The 24,251-nt window shown below is 37.6% G+C and overlaps 2 protein-coding genes and 1 pseudogene across 3 annotated transcripts; all 3 read left to right on the top strand.

Moving 5' to 3' along the window:
• On the top strand, positions 3,442-4,917 carry LOC104770781 (acidic endochitinase-like). Its single transcript, XM_010495238.1, has 3 exons — positions 3,442-3,806; positions 3,932-4,128; positions 4,352-4,917. Exons 1-3 carry the CDS (start codon positions 3,501-3,503, stop codon positions 4,755-4,757), a joined length of 909 nt encoding a protein of 302 aa, XP_010493540.1. The 5' UTR covers positions 3,442-3,500; the 3' UTR covers positions 4,758-4,917.
• LOC104770780 (G-type lectin S-receptor-like serine/threonine-protein kinase At5g24080) lies at positions 9,195-12,367 on the top strand. Of its 2 annotated transcripts, none has more exons than XM_010495237.1 (5): positions 9,195-9,486; positions 9,634-10,997; positions 11,084-11,264; positions 11,363-11,813; positions 11,905-12,367. In XM_010495237.1, exons 1-5 carry the CDS (start codon positions 9,209-9,211, stop codon positions 12,274-12,276), a joined length of 2,646 nt encoding a protein of 881 aa, XP_010493539.1. In that variant the 5' UTR covers positions 9,195-9,208; the 3' UTR covers positions 12,277-12,367. The 2 variants fall into 2 exon arrangements, with proteins under 2 accessions (XP_010493539.1, XP_019097910.1); XM_019242365.1 differs by having other exon boundaries at positions 9,367-9,486; positions 9,645-10,997.
• LOC109131188 lies at positions 16,204-18,569 on the top strand (annotated as a pseudogene).

Here is a 24,251-nt window from a genome sequence, read left to right as displayed (position 1 = left end):
AAGATTAAATCTTATTTTTAATATTTTTTTACCAAATTAGGAAAGTCTCTCTATAAATTAATAATTATTAATTTATCGATAAATTAATAAAATTTCATGGTCTGAACTTTATTAATTTGTATCCTAAGAATAATCATATAATACATATATTGGGAAGAAAAATCGATAGCTGAATAGTAGTGATTAAGAATAAAAATGTCAACTATTACCTTTTTCAATTTAATTAATTTTTAAAAACGAAAATATATTATTGATTGCAAAAAAAGAAATATTCAATCAAAATAAAACATATAACATTTGATATCTAACTTATCGCTAATTATTATACTTCACCTCTTATTTTATCATAGTTCTATTTTTGTGAAATACATAAATCATCATATCATCCATATAATAATAAACAAAATTGCTATGATTTGAATTTTTTTTAAAAATATAAATTATTCTTATGAAGAAAAAGTTGTAACGAGTCAAAAATTTCAAATGAGTAGTGCTTTTTTCAAATATTAATATTTAATTTCATATATTATTTTGTTGCTTGTTTTTGTATATATTATTATTAGATACATGTGCGGCCAAGGAACGATGACGAACCATATTAAACGGAGAATTATTTATGAAATTTATTATTGTTGCATCCATTAGGACATCTCCAATGATCCTCTATTTTTGCCTCTATACTCTATTATAGAGTAATTTTTGCTCCAATGGTACTCTATTTTCACATCTATAATAGAGATTGCTATTTTTTTCTACCATCTCCAATGGTTTTTCCTATTTTTACCTCTAAAATAGACGAACTCTATAATAGAGATGACTTTTGCTCCAGTGGATACCTCTATTTTTTTCTCTAAAGAAAAATATTCCGTAGAGATTCCTTTTTTATTTTACTATTAATACCTTTTACTTATAAAAGTTGCAAACTAACCCATTTATTTTAGTATTTGTGAAACTTTCATAAAATTATGATATTATTTAAATTTTTAACATTCATAAATATTATTTAAATATCACATTTATTAAAAGAAATACATTGCATCATATAAAATAATAAAACATAGTAGATATCTTCAGGCTCAACAAGCGCAAATTTTACAAAAACGGAACGATCAACAACAAAACCAGCAAGCTCCTCCTCCATCTACGTTGTTTGGTTCGATTAGACAAATTTTTAGGGATATTGGTGGATCCGGAAGTAATTTACCAGAATATTAAATAATTAGTCTTTGTTGTATTAAAAATAATATTATGATATGAATAAAAACTAAAATATTTAAGTTATTTATATTTAATAAGATTTTATATAAATTTTTTTATGTTGTATAACCAAATCTTAGCTTTTGCGGATTGGATTGCGAATTGAACGCTTATAGTTGTGAAACATAAGAGTAGTGCTTCTGTACCAAACCAAATCTTGAATGTTATTTTTGTTTATCTGATATGAGAATTGAATCTTACGACAAACTTTCAGTATTGTGTTGTTCAATACAAAACCTCCACTTCATTAAGTTATTATTAAACTATTTAAATATATATTTTATTTATTTTGATCATAAATATAAAAGTGTTAAAAGTTCAAGGACCATTTTATAAATAAATAAGTTCAACTCTATTATAGAGGAAAAAATAGAGTTTCTCTATATATAGAAGAAAATATAGAGATCTCTATTATAGAGGTAGAAATAGAGATGGGTTGGAGTATATTTTACTCTAAAATAGAGTTAAAAAGCAAAAATAGAGGACCATTGGAGTAAAACTCACCTCTATTTATAAAAGAAAAAATAGAGTTTCTAATAGAGAAAAAATAGCAATTTCTATTATAGAGGTGAAAATAGAATACCATTGGAGCAAAAATTACTCTATAATAGAGTATAAAAGTAAAATTAGAGAACCATTGGAGATGTCTTTATAGAGATCCTCTGTTATGGAGGAAAAAATAGGGAAAACCATTAGAGATGGTCTTACGAACTTTATAATTATAATTTTTTATCCCCAATTGCTTAATACATTCGTCGCACTATTTCCATAGGCGAAAACCTATCGCCCAATACAACATTAAAAATTCAAACGTCTACGAGAAAGTGACAAGAGTTGCTACTGTCATATGTTGCCTCCAAATTTCTATTTTTGATTTTGACAAAAATGGCCCAAATATTTAGAGAGTAGAGACCAACAATCTCCCACCAAAATGTTTAGGTCAATATTTTGGTTTCGTGAACCAAAATATACATTCCACCAAAACACTGTGATGATCAACAGTTTCCCAACGTCTTAAATATATCTTAGATGAAAAGATATCTAAGTTTACAAAGGTTATTTACAGATTATAGTTTGGATTTTGATATGAGACCAGTAATTCCTAGTGTTTGTGATTTACATATATACGTTCCGCTAACATAAAATATTTCGATGTAATTAGACCACCAGTTCGTATTGTTTGTGATTTTTGTTACATTGCACATACAGTAGTATATTAATATTGTATTGAAAGTTATGCCATGTTTGTATAATATGTTAACAAAAATAAATTGACTGGTGTTTGTTTTACCAGGATGGTTATTATTTAAGCATAATTTCTATTTTAACGGAAAATCTTATATTTTTCATCCAATATTTGAATTATCCTGTTTATTTGATTACATGACTTCTTTTTTTCACCTATAACATGTATACTTCAAAATTAAAATTTTTGAATTACCTGATATATATATATATATATATATATATATATATATATATTTTTGATATTATATACTGAGAATTTGTCATTCTACTTTGAAACTTATCCAGTCAAATCAATAATTGTAATGAAGACTTTTTCCGATACATTTTAATTCAAATATTAATAAATACGGTTACTCACTCATTGGAAGAGACATGATGAGAGCACCAGACTTTTTCAAAGCTGGTTGATAAAAATTGGGCCATGAAAACACTTCTTGGTCCTATCTCTAATCTTATAAGTACTAATTTATAATAGATTGTATATACGGGAAAAATGAGGATACTGTGATTCAGTAAATTATTATGGTTAAAATACTTCCGAAATAGATAAACTGAATTGTTGTGCCAAATGGCACGTAAACCAGGAGACGTGCGACAAAGTCAACACGTCAAGAGACGACAACGAGCTCAACGTGAGTTTCATGATCCACCTTCTCTTTTTTTTTTTTTTTTTTTTTTTTTTTTTTTTTTTTTTTTTTTTTTTTTTTTTTTTNACCAATTTGATCGCTGATTGTCCTTCTTATTCTTTATGACTTTATTAAACAGTTACAGTTAGTGGTCAGAGATTCAAGATGGGTGCTTAATAATTTGAGATCTGTATCTATACTAAAGTCCTAAGCAATATAATTTGACGATAAACAGACAACCAATTAAAGTCATTATAATATAAATAGATAAGATATATAAAAGAGAAAGTAAAAGCAAACAAAAGTCAGAAGCAATACCTAACAAACACATAACCACAAAGAAGACAAAACATCGTTAACGAAAAAAACATGACTAACATAAATTTTGTCAAGCATGTTATATACTTTCTCTTATTGATAAGCTGCTTTTTCACCAAACCTTCCGATGCATCCAGAGGTGGCATAGCCATCTATTGGGGCCAAAACGGCAACGAAGGTAATCTCTCAGCCACGTGTGCCACCGGCCGGTATGCTTACGTCAACGTCGCATTTCTTGTGAAATTCGGCAATGGCCAAACACCGGAGCTCAACCTCGCCGGCCACTGTAACCCTGCGGCCAACACTTGTACTCGTATTGGCTCTCAGGTCAAAGACTGTCAGTCTCGTGGCATCAAGGTTGGTTTACATATTATTTTTTTTTCCGAGATATGAAAAGAAATGGCTTTTATTTACTACTCCAAAATTTGATCCTATTCTTAAATTAGTGAAATCACATTTATTTTTATCAATTATTTTGTAAGGTTATGTTGTCACTCGGGGGCGGAATCGGAAACTACTCGATTGGCTCCAAGAAGGATGCAAAAATGGTTGCGGACTACCTTTGGAACAACTTCTTGGGAGGGAAATCATCGTCACGTCCCTTAGGTGATGCTGTTCTTGATGGTATTGATTTCAATATAGAGCTTGGCTCACCTCAACACTGGGATGATCTCGCCAGGTAAAATAATAATTAAGAAAACATTTTGAACAAATCCTTTATGACCATTATTATCGTGATTGAGAAAAAAACTATTCATTAGAAAAAAATTTCACAACAAGGGGACTAGTTTAACTATTTTAGTTCCCGGTCCAAAAGGTTTACGGTCTACGTTCAAACTTTTTGATTACCACAAAAAATAAAAAAATAAAAGGTTTTATATGTGTTAAAATGTATTGGACAGGTCTCTCTCAAAGTTTAGCCACAAAGGAAGAAAAGTATATCTAACAGGAGCTCCTCAATGTCCATTTCCAGATAGATTAATGGGAAGTGCTCTCAACACTAAATTTTTTGACTATGTTTGGATCCAGTTCTACAACAATCCACCATGTTCATACACTTTAGATAATACACAAAACCTCTTCGATTCGTGGAACAAGTGGACCACTTCAATCACAGTCAAGAAAATTTTCTTGGGTCTTCCGGCAGCTCCTGAAGCTGCGGGAAGTGGGTATATCCCACCAGATGTACTCACTTCACAGATTCTTCCGATGTTAAAAAAGTCTGGAAAGTATGGAGGTGTGATGCTTTGGTCTAAATTCTGGGATGATAAAAGTGGATACAGTTCATCTCTATTGGCTAGTGTGTGAAAGGAATCGTAGTGACTATTATTTATCAATTTCTCTCGTGTTTACCTTTTGAAGAATTGTTGTGTTTGTGTGGTGCTAGTATACTAATTTGGAATGTTTGTATCAATATACTTCATCAACATTCAAATTAATGAAACTAAGGATTTGCTTTTAGTATGCATCAAGGTTGGTTTACATGCTTTTTTCTGCTGAGATATAAACTAAATGGTTAAAAAAAAAAAAAATTCCTCCAAATTTGATCCTAGTATTTAGATAATAAAATCACATTTATTTTGATGCTTTTGTCAAATTTGTATTAAGGTTGTGTTGTCTCTTGGCGGCGGAATTGGAAACTGTACTCGATTGGGTCCAGGGAGGAAAATCATTGTCACATCTCTTAGGTGATGTTGTTCATGAACAGCTTTCCTCAATGTAGTAATTATTAAGAAAACATTTTGTTTTATGACAAGTATAATCGTGACTGAAAAAGACTATTTGTCAATGAAGATGTCCAACACCATCAACGAAGGGGGCTAATTTAATTATTTTAGTTCGGGTCCAAAAAGATTATGGGTTTCAAATGTCTTGGTTTTAAAAAACTCTAGAAAGTATGGAGGTGTGATGCTTTGGTTTAAATTTTGGGATGATAAAAATAGATACAGTTCAGCTATATTGGCTAGTGTGTGAAAAGAATTGTAATGAGTATTGTATACATATATATATATATATCGATTAATGAATCTTTAATTTATTTAACCAAAAAATCTTGTTTACAAGATGAGCTGTTTAAACTACTTGAAACCGACAAATGTTTGGTTGTCCTTGATGATATATGGAGCAGCGCAGCTTGGGAGCTTATAAAGCCAGCATTTCCACATACATCAAGTGACCATGAATCATTGTGTTTTTATGTACAAAATGTTAGAAAACAAAAGCATTTGTTTTTGTTGGTATCTGATATCTAAATATGGTAAACTTTTTGCATAAAAAAACACTTTTACACAGAACAAACACTGCAATGAACTTAAACATTTAAAAAATTACTATTACTAATTGTTGGGATTCGAACTGGTCACTACAAAGTCAGAAAAATAGATTTCTACCGCCAAATTAAAAAACATTTTTAGTCAAATAATGGCCAGTAAAATACATAAACCGTTTTAAAGCCGCAAGCCCATGCTTAGTCTATTTGGTCTCATGGTCGACTTTAGGGGAGACACAACATGGAAACAAATTAACTGTGAAACACTACATTACCATATGGCCAACAATAGTGTCTACATCGATGGAGCCATCTTCTATGGGGCATAAAAGTGAAATGGGTACATGTCTCACAAGCTTTGACTTGAAAGCATAGGAGTTTTCTTTCATAGAAGCTTCCCAATATCAGTTCTGCTCCATGTAGCGTGGGAGTTGTCAAAACTCACATTAAGAACCCGACTTTTCTTCTCTCCTTCACTTTTTCTTATTTGTCAACAAATTACATTGTATTAATTTTCTTATTTATGTTTTCACTATTTTCTTCACTTTTCTTCGCCACACGACTGGCCGGCGTTCTCGACATATCTCGATGATATCGAGATGGATAGGGAGGAGTTCACTTTTTTTTTCTTATCTTTTATTCCTAGAAATGCAAATGTAAAAGCAGATCTTTTGGCATGTTATGCACGCACATCTCCACATAATGTTCTGTATGTAAACAATTTCCCTTCTCATTAGCTCATCTGAGCTAATCTTTTGTTGACAAAAAATAAAAATAAAAATAATATGAAGTTTTCTTAATCAATTTAGTATTTATTTTAAAATTTTGTGACTCAATTAATATTTCATATTATATTAATTGTAGTTAATAGTTCATTCTATTAAATATAATACGTAATTTTAAATTATTGATGGTTTGTTTTTCCTTCTAGTGGATAAACAATATTTTAAATATATTTTTAATCAAAAACATAAATAAAGTAATATATATATATATATATATATATATATATATTTTTGTGTTTTATGAATAGTATTACACCATATTATGTCCTTGATTTTGTCGTTTGGTTGGAGTGTATGTAATCTACACTATATTTAGTGTTTTGCTGCTACATTAATTGGAGTTGCTCTAAGATCTTTGTGGTATGATTATTTTTTCCAATTCGCTTGATCTTGGTCTAAAGACATTGGAGTTTTTCTAACTTCTAAGGTCTTTGTGATATAATTCAAGGTCAAGGCCAAGGCCAAATTCAAGGCCAATGCCACGTTAGAATTGACCCAATTAGCTTCTATTTGCTTATAAATACTTTAAACCTAGTTTTACGGTTCTAAACCTTTTCTAAGATCTTCTTCTAATTTTCAAATTGAATCTCAGTTATTTAAATCTAATATCAAAGTTTAGGTTCTAGATCTTTTATCTACAATCTCTAATCGTAATTTCACAAAGATCAATACAATAATTTTATATGATCATGATCATGAGTGAGTGGTCTAATAGATTCTTTGGGTTTTGATAAGATAATGAAATGAAATCATAAAATACAAACCATAAAATCCTCGATTTATAATTTACATAATAAAATCATAATGAAATGAAAGTAACTATAACCTCGTTTTATAATTTTTATAATAAGATCATAAAATATGAACCATAAAAGCTATAATATTTATTTTAAAATCTAAATTATCCTTTAATACCTAGTTATTGTAATATATAAACCATAGTTTATAAGAGCATATTCATTGCCAGATATGCAAGAGAGTATCCCAAAAAATTTATTATTTTAATTATATAATATATTTTAGTTGAGTTTTAAAAGATAGTCTAATAGGTAATTGACAAGTAGCAAGCTTTGTTTAGAAAGATCTCCCATTGCAAATATGTTTCTCACTTTTTCTCTTATTATATTTTTTTTTATGTTTTGTTATTGTCTCAAAATGCTGATGGAGAAGCTCTAAGAAGTAAGAACCATAACTTTAAATTTAGTTTGTATTGTTACATAATGAAATCATAAGATGCACGAACCATAATAGTTTATTTTAAAATTTCTTAAGTTTTGTCAAGCTGCTTTGTCACCAAAACCACCCAGATGCATCCAGATCACCTCTTTAACATGGACACAAATTTTAACTTAAGAATATTTGTAAAATAAAATTTATCATTAAATTATAGAAATAATCACATCTTTCCATTTTCCATTATAGATGGGATAGTTTCATGGGATTTTTGCCAAAAATGCCATATTTTCTAAAAAAGTTTTTCCCAATGCCACATTCTCAAAACCTTAAAGAAAATGCCACAAACCAACTTTATGGTATAATGTCAAAAGACGATTTTGCCCTCCTGATAATAATGAAGCAAAGAAGCGGGAAAGTTGTGTCTCTTTCATGGTTTTGGAGGGAAAGGTACGGACGATGGACAAGATGGTGGATAAAATGATGGACAAGATACCTATGATGGACAAGATGTGTTTGATGGACAAGAAGCAGATGATAGACAAGCTGATACAGAAAATGATGGACAAGATGATTGGGAGAAAGATGAGAAGACGATGAAGAAAAAAATGACGTGGAGGATGATGGACAAAGTGATAACATGTAGGATGGTGGACCAAAAGAAGATGTGGAGGATGATGGACCAAAAGAACATGTGGATGATGAAAAAAGTGATAACATAGAGGATGGTGGACCAAAAGAGTATGTCGAGGATGGTGGACCAAAAGAGTATGTCGAGGATGGTGGACTAAAAGAGGATGATGTGGATGAGGGTGGAGGATTGAGTTTCTCGCCGGCATCTTTCTCCATATCATCTTGTCCATCATCCTCATTTTGTCCATCATTTGCATCTTGTCTATCATCCACATCTTGTCTATCATCTGTATCTTGTCTATCATCTGCATCTTGTCCATCATCGGCATCTTGTCAATCATTTCATCTTGTCTATCATCTGCATCTTGTCTATCATCAGCATCTTGTCAATCATCCACATCTTTTCCATCATCCGCATCTTATCTATCATTCGCATCATGTCCATCATCCGTATCTTGTCTATCAGCAGTATAGTGTTCATCGAAGGGCGTTTATGTTTTTTTACGTGAGAATTGTGGCATTGTGGAAAAGAAGTGAACAAAGTGGCAGTTTAACTAAATTTTTTTACTGTTTATGTCATTTCTTTTAATTAATTCTAGTTTCATACTATTTAAAAGATTTATTAATTAAATCAAAAGGTACAAAACAGGTGCCGCCATATCCAATATCCCCAACATTGTCAATTATTCAGAACCGACCATTTACGAAATATTGACCTTTTGTCAAAAATTTAGCTCAACCACAAAGACACGTGCCACATTCTCATTCTTCAAGGTTCTCCCACCGAACCATCTTTCTAAATGCGTTCAAATTGTAAAGTTGGGTGATATATAAAGAATACTAAAGCATATGTTATAACGATTTTTTAGACTCTTCTCTTTTGTTACAAGATTCTCACTATGTCTTCATTTCAATTTTATTTTCCTTCTTTTAGTATCTCATTCTCATTCTTTTGCTTCTACTTAGTAAGCTCGGTAGTTCAAGTTGGTTTGGCCACCGAACAGCACATAGGTTTGGGTTCAAAGTTAAAAGCTACTGAACCGAATCGGGCATGGGTTTCCGCTAACGGTACTTTTGCGATTGGGTTCACTCGGTTTAAACCAACAGATCGGTTCTTACTCAGCATTTGGTTCGTACAACTTCCTGGTGATCCAACCATCGTTTGGTCTCCCAATAGGTACACATATATAATCCTTTAATATTTAGTTATTGCAATAATCTATATAATTAGTAGTATACATATAAATATTTGATTAAAAACGAACATTAGATTTGCCTATGATCAGAAATTTTTCACTCAAAAATCCAAATATCTAAAATATAGAAACTCCCCAGTCACAAAAGAAGCCGTGTTGGAGCTAGAAGCGACCGGGAACCTCGTACTCTCCGACCAAAACACCGTTGTATGGGCTTCAAACACCTCAAACCACGGCGTTGAAGCAGCGGTTATGTCCGAATCCGGAAACTTCCTTCTCCTTGGAACCGAAGTTACCGCCGGTCCAGCTAAATGGCAGAGCTTTTCGCAACCGTCCGACACTCTCCTCCCAAACCAACCCTTAACCGTTTCTTTAGAACTAACCTCTAACCCTTCACCATCGCGCCACGGCCATTACTCCCTGAAAATGCTGCAGCAACACACTTCGCTTAGCCTTGGCCTAACCTACAACATCAATCTTGACCCTCACGCAAACTACTCCTACTGGTCCGGACCAGAGATTTCCAATGTCACCGGAGATGTTACTGCGGTTCTTGATGATACCGGAAGCTTCAAGATCGTTTATGGAGAATCCTCAACGGGAGCAGTGTTCGTCTACAAGAACCCGGTAGACGAAAACCGGAATTATAACAATAATAGTAGCTCCGGCCGGTTATCAAAAAAATCGGTTTTGCGGAGATTGGTATTAGAGAATAACGGTAATCTCCGGTTGTACCGATGGGACAACGACCTGAACGGTTCAAGCCAATGGGTACCTGATTGGGCAGCTGTATCAAACCCGTGTGATATAGCTGGGATTTGCGGTAACGGAGTATGCAATTTGGACCGAACCAAGAAAAATGCCGAGTGTTTATGTTTGCCCGGTTCGGTTAAGCTCCCTGATCAAGACAACGCTAAACTCTGTTCAGACAACTCATCTTTGGTTCAAGAATGTGAGAGAAACATCAATCGTAACGGTACCTACAAGATCTCCACGGTCCAAGAGACCAACTACTACTTCTCGGAACGTTCTGTTATCGAGAATATCAGCGATATCAGCAATGTGAGCAGATGCGGTGAGATGTGTTTGTCAGATTGCAAGTGTGTGGCTTCAGTTTACGGTTTAGATGAAGAGAAGCCTTACTGTTGGATTCTAAAGAGTCTGAATCTTGGCGGCTTTCGAGATCCTGTCTCGACCCTTTTCGTGAAGACTAGAGCTAATGAATCTTACCCCTCAAACTCAAACCATAATGATTCTTCTAAATCGGGTAAGAGCCATGGACTAAGACAAAAGGTTCTGGTGATTCCTATAGTGTTGGGGATGCTTGTGCTTGTGGCTTTACTTGGGATGTTATTATACTATAATATAGACAGGAAGAGAACACTAAAGAGAGCGGCAAAGAACTCGCTTATCCTTTGTGACTCTCCTGTGAGTTTTACTTACCGCGATCTCCAGAACTGTACTAATAGTTTCTCCCAACTTCTTGGATCAGGTCAGAATCAAGAATCTTTATATGTATTTAAAAAAAAGTTTTAAAGTATTCGAAATCTTATATTACTGGTTTTATGATGTGGTTAGGTGGGTTTGGGACAGTATACAAAGGAACAGTAGCAAGTGAAACGCTAGTTGCGGTGAAGAGATTAGACAGAGCATTATCTCATGGCGAGAGAGAGTTCATTACTGAAGTCAATACCATTGGTTCAATGCATCACATGAACCTTGTTCGCTTGTGTGGTTACTGCTCGGAAGACTCACACCGGTAAGCTAAAAACATTAACCTTATAACATTACAAATAAATTTTACTCTGTTTTTTACGCAAAAAGATTTGAGAATCTGTTTTGGGGGGAACTCTACAGGCTTCTAGTTTATGAGTTCATGATAAATGGGTCGTTAGACAAATGGATATTCTCTTCAGGACAAACAGCCAGGCTACTTGATTGGCGTACACGTTTTGCGATAGCGGTTGCAACTGCGCAAGGGATCGCGTATTTTCATGAGCAATGTCGGAACAGGATTATTCATTGCGACATAAAACCTGAAAACATCTTGTTGGATGAGAATTTTTGTCCTAAGGTATCAGATTTTGGACTGGCCAAGATGATGGGGAGAGAGCATTCACATGTTGTTACAATGATTAGAGGTACAAGAGGGTATCTAGCACCAGAATGGGTGAGTAACCGTCCGATCACGGTGAAGGCAGATGTGTATAGCTATGGAATGCTTCTTCTTGAGATCGTAGGTGGTAGAAGAAATCTTGATATGTCCTTCGATGCTGAGGATTTCTTTTACCCTGGATGGGCCTACAAGGTAATTTTATAAAATACTTAGAAAGGGTTCCAATAGTCTAGGCGCTAGGAGCATATTTGATTAGAAACCTAACTATCTTTTGAATGTATAGGAACTAACGAACGGGACAGCTTTGAAAGCTGTGGATAGGAGGCTACAAGGAGTAGCAGAGGAAGAAGAAGTAGTTAAAGCTCTTAAAGTGGCTTTCTGGTGCATACAAGACGAAGTATCAGTGAGGCCATCGATGGGAGAGGTAGTGAAGCTTCTAGAAGGTACGTCGGACGAGATTAATTTGCCTCCGATGCCGCAGACAGTTCTAGAACTTATAGAGGAAGGATTGGAGGATGTGTATAAAGCGATGAGGAGAGAGTTTAATAATCAGCTTAGTTCTTTGACTATTAACACCATCACAACCTCTCAAAGTTATCGTTCCTCCTCTCGGTCGCATGCTACTTGTAGTTATTCTTCAATGTCTCCTAGGTAGTTATTTTTTTCCAACATTTTGTAGTTTGAGATCATTTCTCTTTTCTAGGGACTAGGGCTAATAAAAATATGTGATTTATGTTTGGAGATAACTTAGAAAGCAAGATATTAGATTGTTTTTTTTTTTTGAATTTAATATTAGATTATATTCAAAGAAAAAATAAACGTTTTACATTCCAAAAGCAAAGCCTTTTTCTCAAAACATTTCTAGAAAAAAATAGAAAAATTATGCTATGATCTTAATAGGATCTTGTCCTAAACCACATATGAATCGTGGTATCCTCTTCGTTCCGGATCGTACTCAGCCTGTTCCGAACATTTTTGTCTGTGAGCTTAACCAGCTTCTCCGCCGGCGAGGGTTGATTGCCATGACGTCTGTCATTCCTTTCTCTCCAAAGGAAATATAGGATGTTCTGAAAAGTATATCCGATGATGAATCGTGATTTCTTATCAAGCTCATTTCCACCAATCAGTGCTGCGATGTGTCGCCATTCTGCAGTATACTTATGCAAGAGCAGACCTCTAGTGAGCTTCTCCCACACCATCTATGCCAAAGAACATTGGAAAAACAGGTGATCGGCTGTTTCCATTGGGTTGTTGCAGAAAATGCAACTCGGATTAACATTTTGGTTCCAGTTTTGCATCATGTCTCTAGTTGAAAGCCTGTTCTTCATCGCCAACCAAGTTATAAAAACATATTTTGGAATGCAGAAAGGGAACCAAACTGCTTTGTAGTTAGCCATTGTTGGTCGAGCAACCCAAATGAGAGACCAAGTTTCTTTGGTCATAAATTTCATGCGATACACACTGTCTCTGCCTTTCCAAAGGGCGATGTTCCGTTCTGCAGTTCTTCTCAGTTAGATCGTTATATAAAGTATGGTTGGGATAGAAAAAGTCTCACGCGATGCATGGGTAAAAAGAGCATAATAAAATATGTTTAGTTATTTTAAAATAAATTCAGTTATAGTTAACATTAATATTGTAACTAAGATATATTAACTTTTTATTTGTCAACAACTTAAATAGATTAGCTCAAAAGAGCCAATTGGTAGGAACACTGTTTACATAAGTGATATGAAGCGGTAGGAACTAAGATATATTAACTATAAACTAAAAATCTAATGTGAAGTGATCTTAGTGCAGTGGCAGGAGGTAAGTCCATTTGTAGAAGGCACCATCACATGCGGGATTGAGTCCCGCAACCTACGAATGTAGGAATTTGGCTAATGGGCTGGCCAGTTGTGGCCCAATGGTTGACAAATAAAAAAAAAACTAAAAATCTAATAGATTTTATGAATTATTATCTAGAACTAAATTTTTAAATTAAAAATTTATAAAATAGATTAAAAGAGACAAAGTACAATATTGATACACAAAATAAGAATTTTGAACAACATTTACCAATTTCAAAACATGAACAAAAAGTAGAAACGAAAGGTGAAAAAGATACGAAATACCTTGTGTCTCTTCTAAAAGTGAGAATGTGTCATGTGCGTTAGACCTTCTTTGTAACATCCGTGAACCGGAATCTCGGTTTGGGAGTTTCATCGGTCGATGCAGATGGTGCATCGGTCGATGCATGTTCAATTTTGTGCGTTTTGACTTAAGTCAAACGCTGCGTTTTGGGTTAAGGAAAACCCTTAGATGCAAGTTTTGTCTCATTCGTGGGTGTTGAGCTGTTTTTGAGAGAAACGAAAAGAGAGAAACTGTTCTTGAGAGTTCCTGGTGATTTCTGGAGATATGAGGCTGTTCCTGGAGAGATCTGTAGCTGGGATCGTTGTAGGAGCTTCCTAGAAGCGTTTTCTTCCTTGTGTTAGGTTCAGATTCGTCTTGGCAAAGGTAAGTGCAGGACCATGGCTTATCTAAGCTAGAGAACTCTTTAATCTGCTTGTTTTGTGTTGTTAGACGTGTTTGATTGTTGTTATGGACGTTAGGAAGCTTTCTTGTGGCTTGGGATCGAGTTTGTGGTTACAGGAACGAAGATCCGGCGAGAAGCTTCGGGGAAAACACGATGCTCGACATTGCATCGGTCGATGCATAGCTTGCGTCGGTCGATGCAAGTGCGAGGACGGCGCGTAAAACTCTAGGGTTTTCGTGTGATGTCGAGCATGCGTCGTTCGATGCAGATTGGGTATCGGTCGATACAAGTTACACTTGCATCGGTCGATGCAATCCCTTGATGTGTCGATCGATGCATGTTTGCGTCGGTCGATGCACTGTCTTGGTTTGTCGATCGTTGTTTATTGCTTGTTGTTTGATGGTTAAAGATACTCTATTGCTTGTGTGTATAGCCCAGTAGATGGGAGGATTGCCTTACTGAGTGTTTATAAAATACTCATGCATTGCAATATGTGTTTGTGGTGCAGGTAAAAGCAAAGTGTGATCGTGGAATCAAGGCAATGAAGAGGAGGATGTTCTAGGGACTCGGTTTTATATTGTCTGGCATTGCTAGGTTGCTAGAGTTGGGTCATTAGAACATTGCTAGGTTGCTGGTTCTATGATTCCTGTTGTTTTGGATATTGATTATGTTGGAATATGGTTATATATTATTATTGGATTATTATTGAATATTGGTTGGTTATTTCCGCTGTTGAATGTGTTTGTGGTTAGGTGGCTAGTGGGTATGGGACCACTAGTTGTAGTTTATTTTATTATATTATATTTATTATTTATTATTAAAAAAAAAAAAGGGTCGATCGTTTCATTTTGGTATCAGAGCCCTTACTGTTCTAGGTTTGGGTTCACTAGGCTTTGTGCTGTAGATGTTTGGGATTTGCGTGCTTTGATTGATTATGTGAGTTAGTCAATTGTATGTGGCTTGGAGTCCTAGAACATCCTCTTCGAGCCTACAATGTGATTCCACGGTGAGTTTGTGTTTTTGTGTTTTTGGGTTATGTTAAGATTGCTTGTTAGCCTTTGTTCTTGGAAGTGCAGTGGTTAAAGGTGTTTGAGTTGTTGGTCGTGGACGGGAACGTGGTCGTGGTCATGGTCGGGCGGGTCCCGAGGCCAGCGAGTGTGTGGTCAAGAGTTCCACGAGGAGGTACGTCAGAGGGTCGCAAGCGTATCAAAAGGGACCAGAGAGGGTTAGCCGGTGTGAATGCCGGGAGTGCTAGGAACCCAGGTGTGGGATTGCAGCAGGTGGAGCCCAGGGTCGAGATGATCGCTTGGCGGAGCTATTGGCGTGCTGTTGGAGCGGTTACCGAGAGGGGTACCAGTGCAGGCTCCAGTTGTGCCGCATGTGGCGGGGTGCAGCCGAGGGCTGCAGATGTTGAGGAGTTTCCATCTTATGTTAAGAGGATGAGTAGTTGTAGATGACCAGTATGAGATTATTCTCAAGAGGTATCGGGCCTAGAGAGGCGGATAGGTGGACATATGCAGTCAGGGATGGACCCACGTGTATTAGTGGGAGGTCAGCTGACCTGCCCAAATTTTGAAAAAAAAAAAATTATTTCCTAATTTTAGATTTTGTTTTACAGTTATTTGAGTCCAACCAAACAAATTTTAAAATCTGACCTCCCTTAACTTATGAAAACAAAGTCCACTAGCCCATAAGAAAGAGAAGATCAAAGCCTTTTATTTATTATAGTTAAAAACAAATCTGGCCTAATTTGTTTACCCTAATAATTTATTCTATGCTTATATACTAGGGACCCTATATACTAAACAAAGAAGTAGCATCTTTTTCAAGTCGACCAAAAAAGAACGTGATCGTCGTGCTGGTGTCCGTGACTCTGTGTGTGTTTTCAATTTTTCTGGTTCATGCCTTCAGTACATCAGATTCTTTGAACCAAGTAAGTTTATTAGATACAAAACTAGATTTTGTTTTGTAATCAATTTTTTTAAAAAAATTATATTTAGAAATAAAAAATCCAATACATAGTTTTATTTTATGTTGATAATTTTTTCCTAATTTTTTTCAGACGAAACAATGAATACTTTGAAAAACTACTATAAAAGAAAAGAACCATCTACACCTTGCAGTGAACCACCATCTACACCTCGCAATGAACCACCATCTCCGCTTCGCAGCGAATCAGATGATATTGATTTACCTTGGGATCCTGCTGATCGAAAAAGAATAACAGATTATCATCCGAATCAAAGAGATGAGGTAATTCGAAAATACTTGATTCGAGGTCCTTGTCAACCTCGTGGGCATACTTTTAAACAAATATTGATAAGAAACACATTGAGGCGATTTAACCCAGCTTGGTTTGATCAATATAGAAATTGGTTAGAGTACAGTGTGAAAAAAGAAAAAGCTTTTTGTCTGTGTTGTTACTTGTTCAGAGATAATGCTGGTAAAAACGTAAAAAGTGATGCATTTATCACAGATGGATTCTGTAGGTGGAATGATTTAAAGAGTTTTCAGGACATGTGGGAGGTGTTGATTTCACAACAATGCAGTTATGAAGTGTGAAAACTTGATGAAACAAGGTCAGTCTATTGAGCATGCTTTGCATAAACAAGACGATATTACAAAAAAATGAGTATCGAATTCGGTTGAATGCTTCTGTTGATGCTTCAAGATACTTATTGCAACAAGGATTAGCTTTCCGTGGTCATGATGAATCAGAAAATTCAGTCAATAGAGGAAACTTTGTGGAACTCTTGAAGTACACTGCTGATCAGAATGAAGTTGTGAGTAAGGTTATTTTAGATAATGCTCCTGGAAATAATCAGATGAAGTCTCCTAAGATTCAGAAAGATATTGTGCATTGTTTTGCAGAAGAGGTAGTCAAATATGTTATTGAAGAAATTAATCATGATGTTTTCGGTTTGCTGGTGGATGAATCTGCTGATGTTTCCGACAAAGAGCAAATGGCGGTAGTGTTTCGATTTGTTGATAAAGGTGGGATAGTCAAAGAGAGATTTATGAGTATCACACATGTGAGTGAGACTTCTGCAACATCTTTGAAATTTGCTATTGATGATTTGTTTGCTAAATATGGATTGAGCATAAAAAGGGTGAGAGGACAAGGGTATGACGGAGTAAGTAACATGAAGGGCGAGTTCAACGGATTAAGATCATTAATTCAGAGGGAAAACACATCAGCATATTATGTTCATTGCTTTGCTCATCAACTTCAATTAGTTGTTGTGGCAGTTGCAAAAAAACATTTCAATGTTGGCGACTTTTTTGATATGATTACTCTGTTACTGAATGTAGTGGGAGCCTCATGCAAAAGGAAAGATATGATCCGAGAGAGTTACAGAAAATAAATTATTGAAGAAATTAATAATGGTGAAATCAGTACAGGAACAGGATTGAATCAAGAGATCTCTCTTCAAAGACCAGGGTATACTCGTTGGAATTCTCACTACAGAACTCTACTGCAGGTGATTCAGTTGTTTTCTTCTATCATGAAGGTGCTTGAGTACATTGAGAATGAAGGTGCAGATGACTTGAAAAGACGTCAAGCTCATAGTCTCCTTGATTACTTTCATAGCTTTGATTTTGTGTTTTATTTGCATATGATGATATACCTTTTAGAACTCACAGAAACCTTGTCAGTGGTGCTGCAAAGAAGAGATCAAGATATTTTAAATGCTATGTCATTAGTGAAATAACCTAAGAGACAACTCCAGTTGTTTAGAGATGGTGGGTGGGATTCTCTCATGATGAAAGTTTATTTGTTTTGTGAAAAACATGAGCTTGAAAAGGTTGAGATGGAGGCAGATTTTGTAGACTCAAAAAGACGAAGAAAAAAGACAGGAGTATCAAATATGCATCATTACAAGGTCAATTGCTTATATTCTGTCTTGGATTTGCAGCTTCAAGAATTTAATGACCGCTTTAATAAGGTGAACACTGAGTTGCTTATTTGTGCTGCTTCTCTATCTCCCATCAATGCATTTACTGAGTTTGATCTCTCAAAATTGTTGAAGTTATCTAAGTTCTACCCAGATGACTTCAGATCAGAGGAGCTCATTTCCCTTGAGCAAGAATTATGTATCTACATTAATAATGTTCGACATGATGAAAGATTTTCTAATTTGGAGAATCTTGGAGACCTTGCTAGAATGTTGGTGGAAACACGAAAACATATGTCATATCCTTTGGTTTATAGGCTTTTGAAGTTGGTTTTGATTCTGCCTGTTGCTACTGCAACTGTTGAGAGATGTTTTTCAGCCATGAAGATCGTAAAGACATATCGACACAATTGGATTGGAGATCAAGTTTTGAATGACTGTTTAGTTTGTTTTATCGAAAAAGATATATTCAAAACTATTACAAACGAAACTGTGATGACAAGATTTCAGAACATGAAAGATCGTAGGATGCTTTTATAAATTTTTTAAACATTGTAAGATTTTTATATTTATATTAAAGATGATTTTTTTTCTTTATGTTTTGACCTGGGTTAAAAAAATTCCTGGGTCCGCCACTGTATGCAGTTGGAGCAGATATTTCTCTGTTTGGAGGTTAATCCAGTTGGAAATTAGAAGTTGAGTGGGCAGGTGTAACATTGCAATGTTATACTCGGACCACAGGAGGTACTTTGTGTCGAGAGATGTTTATAGTCGTTAAAGATTATTGCTCTTGAGGGGATGGTGATTCCCCTGAATACCGATAGCTCGAGGGGCTGAGGGCTCCGAGAGTGGCAGAGGGGATGATGTTCCCCTGAGGGGATGAGTAGTTCCCCTGATACTGAGATCTTGAGGATTGTGGTCCAAGAGTGAGACGTTATAACTCGAAGACGCTGTTCTGAGAGTGAGATCGGTATGACTCAAAGGTTGCGACCTAAGAGTGGAGGAGTTGGGAGCNACAATTGGATTGGAGATCAAGTTTTGAATGACTGTTTAGTTTGTTTTATCGAAAAAGATATATTCAAAACTATTACAAACGAAACTGTGATGACAAGATTTCAGAACATGAAAGATCGTAGGATGCTTTTATAAATTTTTTAAACATTGTAAGATTTTTATATTTATATTAAAGATGATTTTTTTTCTTTATGTTTTGACCTGGGTTAAAAAAATTCCTGGGTCCGCCACTGTATGCAGTTGGAGCAGATATTTCTCTGTTTGGAGGTTAATCCAGTTGGAAATTAGAAGTTGAGTGGGCAGGTGTAACATTGCAATGTTATACTCGGACCACAGGAGGTACTTTGTGTCGAGAGATGTTTATAGTCGTTAAAGATTATTGCTCTTGAGGGGATGGTGATTCCCCTGAATACCGATAGCTCGAGGGGCTGAGGGCTCCGAGAGTGGCAGAGGGGATGATGTTCCCCTGAGGGGATGAGTAGTTCCCCTGATACTGAGATCTTGAGGATTGTGGTCCAAGAGTGAGACGTTATAACTCGAAGACGCTGTTCTGAGAGTGAGATCGGTATGACTCAAAGGTTGCGACCTAAGAGTGGAGGAGTTGGGAGCAAGCAATTCCTAGGACGTGAGTATAAACATAACGATTGAATGTTGACCTCAAGAGATTGACGGTGGTTTAATCTCGGGTTTTGGATGTGTTGACCATTGGGACAGGGTTTTATGACCAGAGCAGTTATGAATGTTTGGCTGTGCGCCAGGATTGTGAGGCCGGTGGTGCTGGAGTCCCGGGAAGGGGAGTTACAGCAGGTTTGAGCCGGCAAAGACATGTTTGCCAGATACATAAGTTCACGAGAAGCCTTCATGGCAGGATAAACTAATCGTTGCGACGATGTTGGATGAAGTTCATTGCAGATAGACAGGGTTGCTAGATTCAAGGTTTTTGTAAGCTTGTTGGAGGGAATAATTCAAGTGGTTTGAGTAAGCGGCCTGCAAAGCATTTGAAGCGGTGAATCAGAATATGCGAACGTATGGTACTTGTTTGTTTTATTACATTCGTATTGATGATTTGCTGTGGAGAATTGCCAAGCGGAAAGCTATCTTGGGAATAAGCTAACTTGTGGAAGTTTCCCTAACTGGCAAGTTACTAGAGGTTCTTGGAGGAACAAGAGGGTTGATATTCAGGTGGCGGCGAGTTGATGTCGGCATACTTGAGTATTTGTTTAGTTGAGCTGAGTAAGTAACTAGAGGATTTATAGAGCAAGGGATTCATACGCTCTAGTGTATCACCGTGGAGAGCACCGGTTTTGTTTGTTAAAAAGAAGGACAGAAGTCTCCGCTTGTGTATCGATTAATGGGGTTTGAACCGTTACTGTGAAGAACAAGTACCCTCTTAGGATTGATGAGTTGTTGGATCAGTTGAGGGGTGCTACTTGGTTCTCTAAGGTATATCTGGCGTCGGGTTATCATCAGATACTGATAGATGAGGCAGATGTGAGGAAGACTGCTTTCAGGACGAGGTATGGGCATTGTGAGTTTGTGGTGATGCCTTTCGGGTTGACTAACGCGCCAACAGCGTTTATGAAATTGATGAACAGTGTGTTTCAGGAGTTTCTGGATGTATCTGTCATCATTTTCATCGACGATATCCTGGTTTATTCTAAGAGTCCTGAGGAGCATGCAGTGCATTTGAGGACAGTTATAGAGAAGCTGCGGGAGCAGAATTTGTTTGCTAAGTGGAGTAAGTACAGTTTTTGGCAGCGTGAGATGGGCTTTCTGGGTCATATTGTGTCTGCAGACGGGGTTTCTGTAGATCCGGAGAAGATTCAGACTATCAGGGATTGGCCTAGACTGCAGAATGCAACTGAGATCAGGAGTTTTCCTTGGGTTGGCAGGTTACTACATGAGAGTTGTGCAGGGTTTTGTAAGCAAGGCACGTCCGATGACTAAGTTGATAGGGAAGGATGTTCCTTTTGTTTGGTGACAGGAGTGAGTGGAGGGTTTTGCAAGCCTGAAGGAGATGTTGACTACTACGCCAGTGTTGGCTTTTGCCGGAGCAGGAGATGGAGTCTCTGGCAGGAGAGATCAGTGCGTTGGGGTTGTGTGCTGTTTCACAGGAACCGTTGGGTTTGGAAGCAGTTGATAGAGCAGATCTTCTGAGTAGAGTGCGGTTGGCTCAGGAAAAAGATTTGGGGCTGGTGAATGCCTTAAAGGATGTTGATTCAGAGTATCAGGTCGCAGTTAATGGTATTATCTTGGTGCATGGTCGGGTTTGTGTGCCCAAGGATGAGGAGTTGAGGCAGGAGATTCTGAGAGAGGCTCATGCGAGCAAGTTGTCCATTCATCCAGGAGCGACTAAGATGTACCGTGACCTCAAGAGGTACTATCATTGGGTCGGGATGAAGAAGGACGTGGCTAGTTGGGTTTCGAGGTGTGATGTGTGTCAGCTAGTGAAGGCTGAGCATCAGGTTCCTGGCGGTTTACTGAAGAGTTTACCCATTCCTGAGTGGAAGTGGGATATGATCACCATGGATTTTGTGGTAGGATTGCCAGTGTCACGGACCTTTGATGCTATTTGGGTCATTGTGGACCGGTTGACTAAGTCAGCACATTTTCTGGCCATTAAGAAGACTGATGGAGCAGCGGTCTTGGCTAAGAAGTATGTGAGGGAGATAGTCAGGTTGCATGGGGTGCCAGCGAGCATTGTGTCTGATAGGGATTCTAAGTTCACTTCGGTGTTCTGGAAGGCATTTCAGGCAGAGATGGGCACTAAGGTGCATATGAGTACAGCTTATCATCCCCAGACAGATGGACAGTCTGAGAGGACGATCCAGACGCTGGAGGATTTGCTGAGGATGTGTGTGTTGGATTGGGGTGGCCATTGGGCAGATCACCTGAACCTGGTAGAGTTTGCTTACAACAACAGCTATCAGGCGAGTATTAAGATGGCTCCTTATGAGGCTTTGTATGGGAGGCCATGTCGTACACCATTATGCTGGACTCAGGTGGGGGAGAGGAGCATGTTTGGTGCTAGTTTTGTTCAGGAGACCTCAGAGAAGATTCGGGTTCTCAAGCTGAACATGAAGGAGGCTCAGGATAGGCAGAGGAGTTATGCAGATAGGAGGAGGAGAGATCTTGAGTTTCAGGTGGGAGACAGAGTGTACCTCAAGATGGCCATGTTGCGGGGTCCGAACAGGTCATTGTCAGAGACTAAGTTGAGTCCGAGGTATATGGGTCCATTCAGAGTGATTGAGCGGGTTGGACCAGTGGCATATAGATTGGAGTTACCTGAGGTTATGCGTGCATTCCATAAGGTTTTCCATGTGTCTATGTTGCGGAAGTGTCTCCGTGAGGGAGAGGAGGTGTTGGCTAAGATTCCTGAGGATCTTCAGCCTAACATGACTTTGGAGGCGAGACCAGTGAGGGTTCTCGAGAGGAGGATCAAGGAACTTCGGAAGAAGAAGATTCCTTTGATGAGAGTCCTGTGGGACTGTGATGGTGTTGAGGAGCAGACTTGGGAGCCTGAGGCAAAGATGAAGGCAAGGTTCAAGAAGTGGTATGAGAAGCAAGCCGCGACTTGAGCTTGTTTAGCCTGGTCCCATCTGTAATCCGTGGCTGGAGCGGGAATGGAGTATTCCAGCCCATCTCTCTTGTTACTCGGTCGCTTGGGGTGGTTGGTTGTGCGACTCAGTAACAAGATGAGATGGTGTTCGGGGTACAAAGTTTCCGTGAGGCGGGGTTTTGGAGGAAAGTTTCCTGAAATAGAAGTTTCCAAAAGTGGAAAGTTTCGAAAAATGGAAAGTGCTAAATATGGAAAGTTTTACGGGAGTTAGAATTTGTCCATTTTAGCGGTGGAGAGCCTTGGAGTGATTTGTGTGTGGCCTTAGTGGCGGGCTTTTGAGTCAGTGTGCCGTGTGCGGTGGTCTTTTTAGACATTGTGTGGTCTTTGTGACGGGCTTTTTAGCCAGAGAGTGTCTTTGTGACGGTCCTCTTTAGGACATTTGTTTAGCCTTGGTGGCGGTCCTCTTTAGGACATTTGTTTGGCCTTGGTGGCGGTCCTCTTTAGGACATTTGTTTGGCCTTTGTGGCAGCCCTTGTGGCATGTATACGATCCTTGTGTGGTCATGTGGTATTCCAGTGAGGGGATATGTGCTTGGTAGGACATTGAGATGTTTTACGCGAGCCACGGGAAGGAAACCTGGATAGGGATAGGACTCAGACGTGTTCAGAATCGTTTGCTCGCGACTCTTGGGGGACTTAGGTTCTCCTAGTACTGCCATATTCAGAGACTTTGTGGCTTGGGAATATGGTTGGTATATCGACTTCGGATGACGATCCGGGGGCGCGCTGTAGGGTGGCAACCCGAGAGACGAGTTGGATTTTCCTTATATATTATGGCATGCGGGTCTAGGCCCGATGAGGAGCCAACGTTATGGCATGCAGACTTAGGTCTGATGAGGAGCCAATAAAAACTCAAGGTTTAGGCCTATGAGTAAAGGAAAGTCCAAAAGTCGAGAGCAAATGACGCCTGGAGCGTGAGTCTATCGCCTAGAGGTGACCTTCTGTAGATCAGTCGGAGGAGTGCAGGCCGTGGAGACGGTTGCGCGGGAGTCCTTGGCTGATGGTTGTTCAAGATTCGAAGACGAATCTAGTTTGGTGGGGGAGAATTGTAACATCCGTGAACCGGAATCCCGGTTTGGGAGTTGCATCGGTCGATGCAGATGGTGCATCGGTCGATGCATGTTCAATTCTGTGCGTTTTGACTTAAGTCAAACGCTGCGTTTTGGGTTAAGGAAAACCCTTAGATGCGAGTTTTGTCTCATTCGTGGTGGTGTGGCCGTTTTTGAGAAAAGAGAAAGAGAGAAAAACTGTTCTTGAGTGTTCTTGAGAATTCTGGAGATTTGAGGCTGTTCCTGGAGAGATCTGTAGCTGGGATCGTTGTAGGAGCTTCCTAGAAGCGTTTTATTCCTTGTGTTAGGTTTAGATTCGTCTTGGCAAAGGTAAGTGCAGAACCATGGCTTATCTAAGCTAGAGAACTCTTTAATCTGCTTGTTTTGTGTTGTTAGACGTGTTAGATTGTTGTTATGGACGTTAGGAAGCTTTCTTGTGGCTTGGGATCGAGTTTTGTGTTTACAGGAACGAAGATCCGGCGAGAAGCTTTGGGGAAAACACGATGCTCGACATTGCATCGGTCGATGCATAGCTTGCGTC

This window comes from Camelina sativa, chromosome 20 (assembly GCF_000633955.1).
Source record: "Camelina sativa cultivar DH55 chromosome 20, Cs, whole genome shotgun sequence".
NCBI classification, from domain to species: Eukaryota; Viridiplantae; Streptophyta; class Magnoliopsida; order Brassicales; family Brassicaceae; genus Camelina; species Camelina sativa.
Note: the sequence above shows the minus strand (reverse complement) of the source record. Positions and strands in the feature narration are given on the sequence as shown.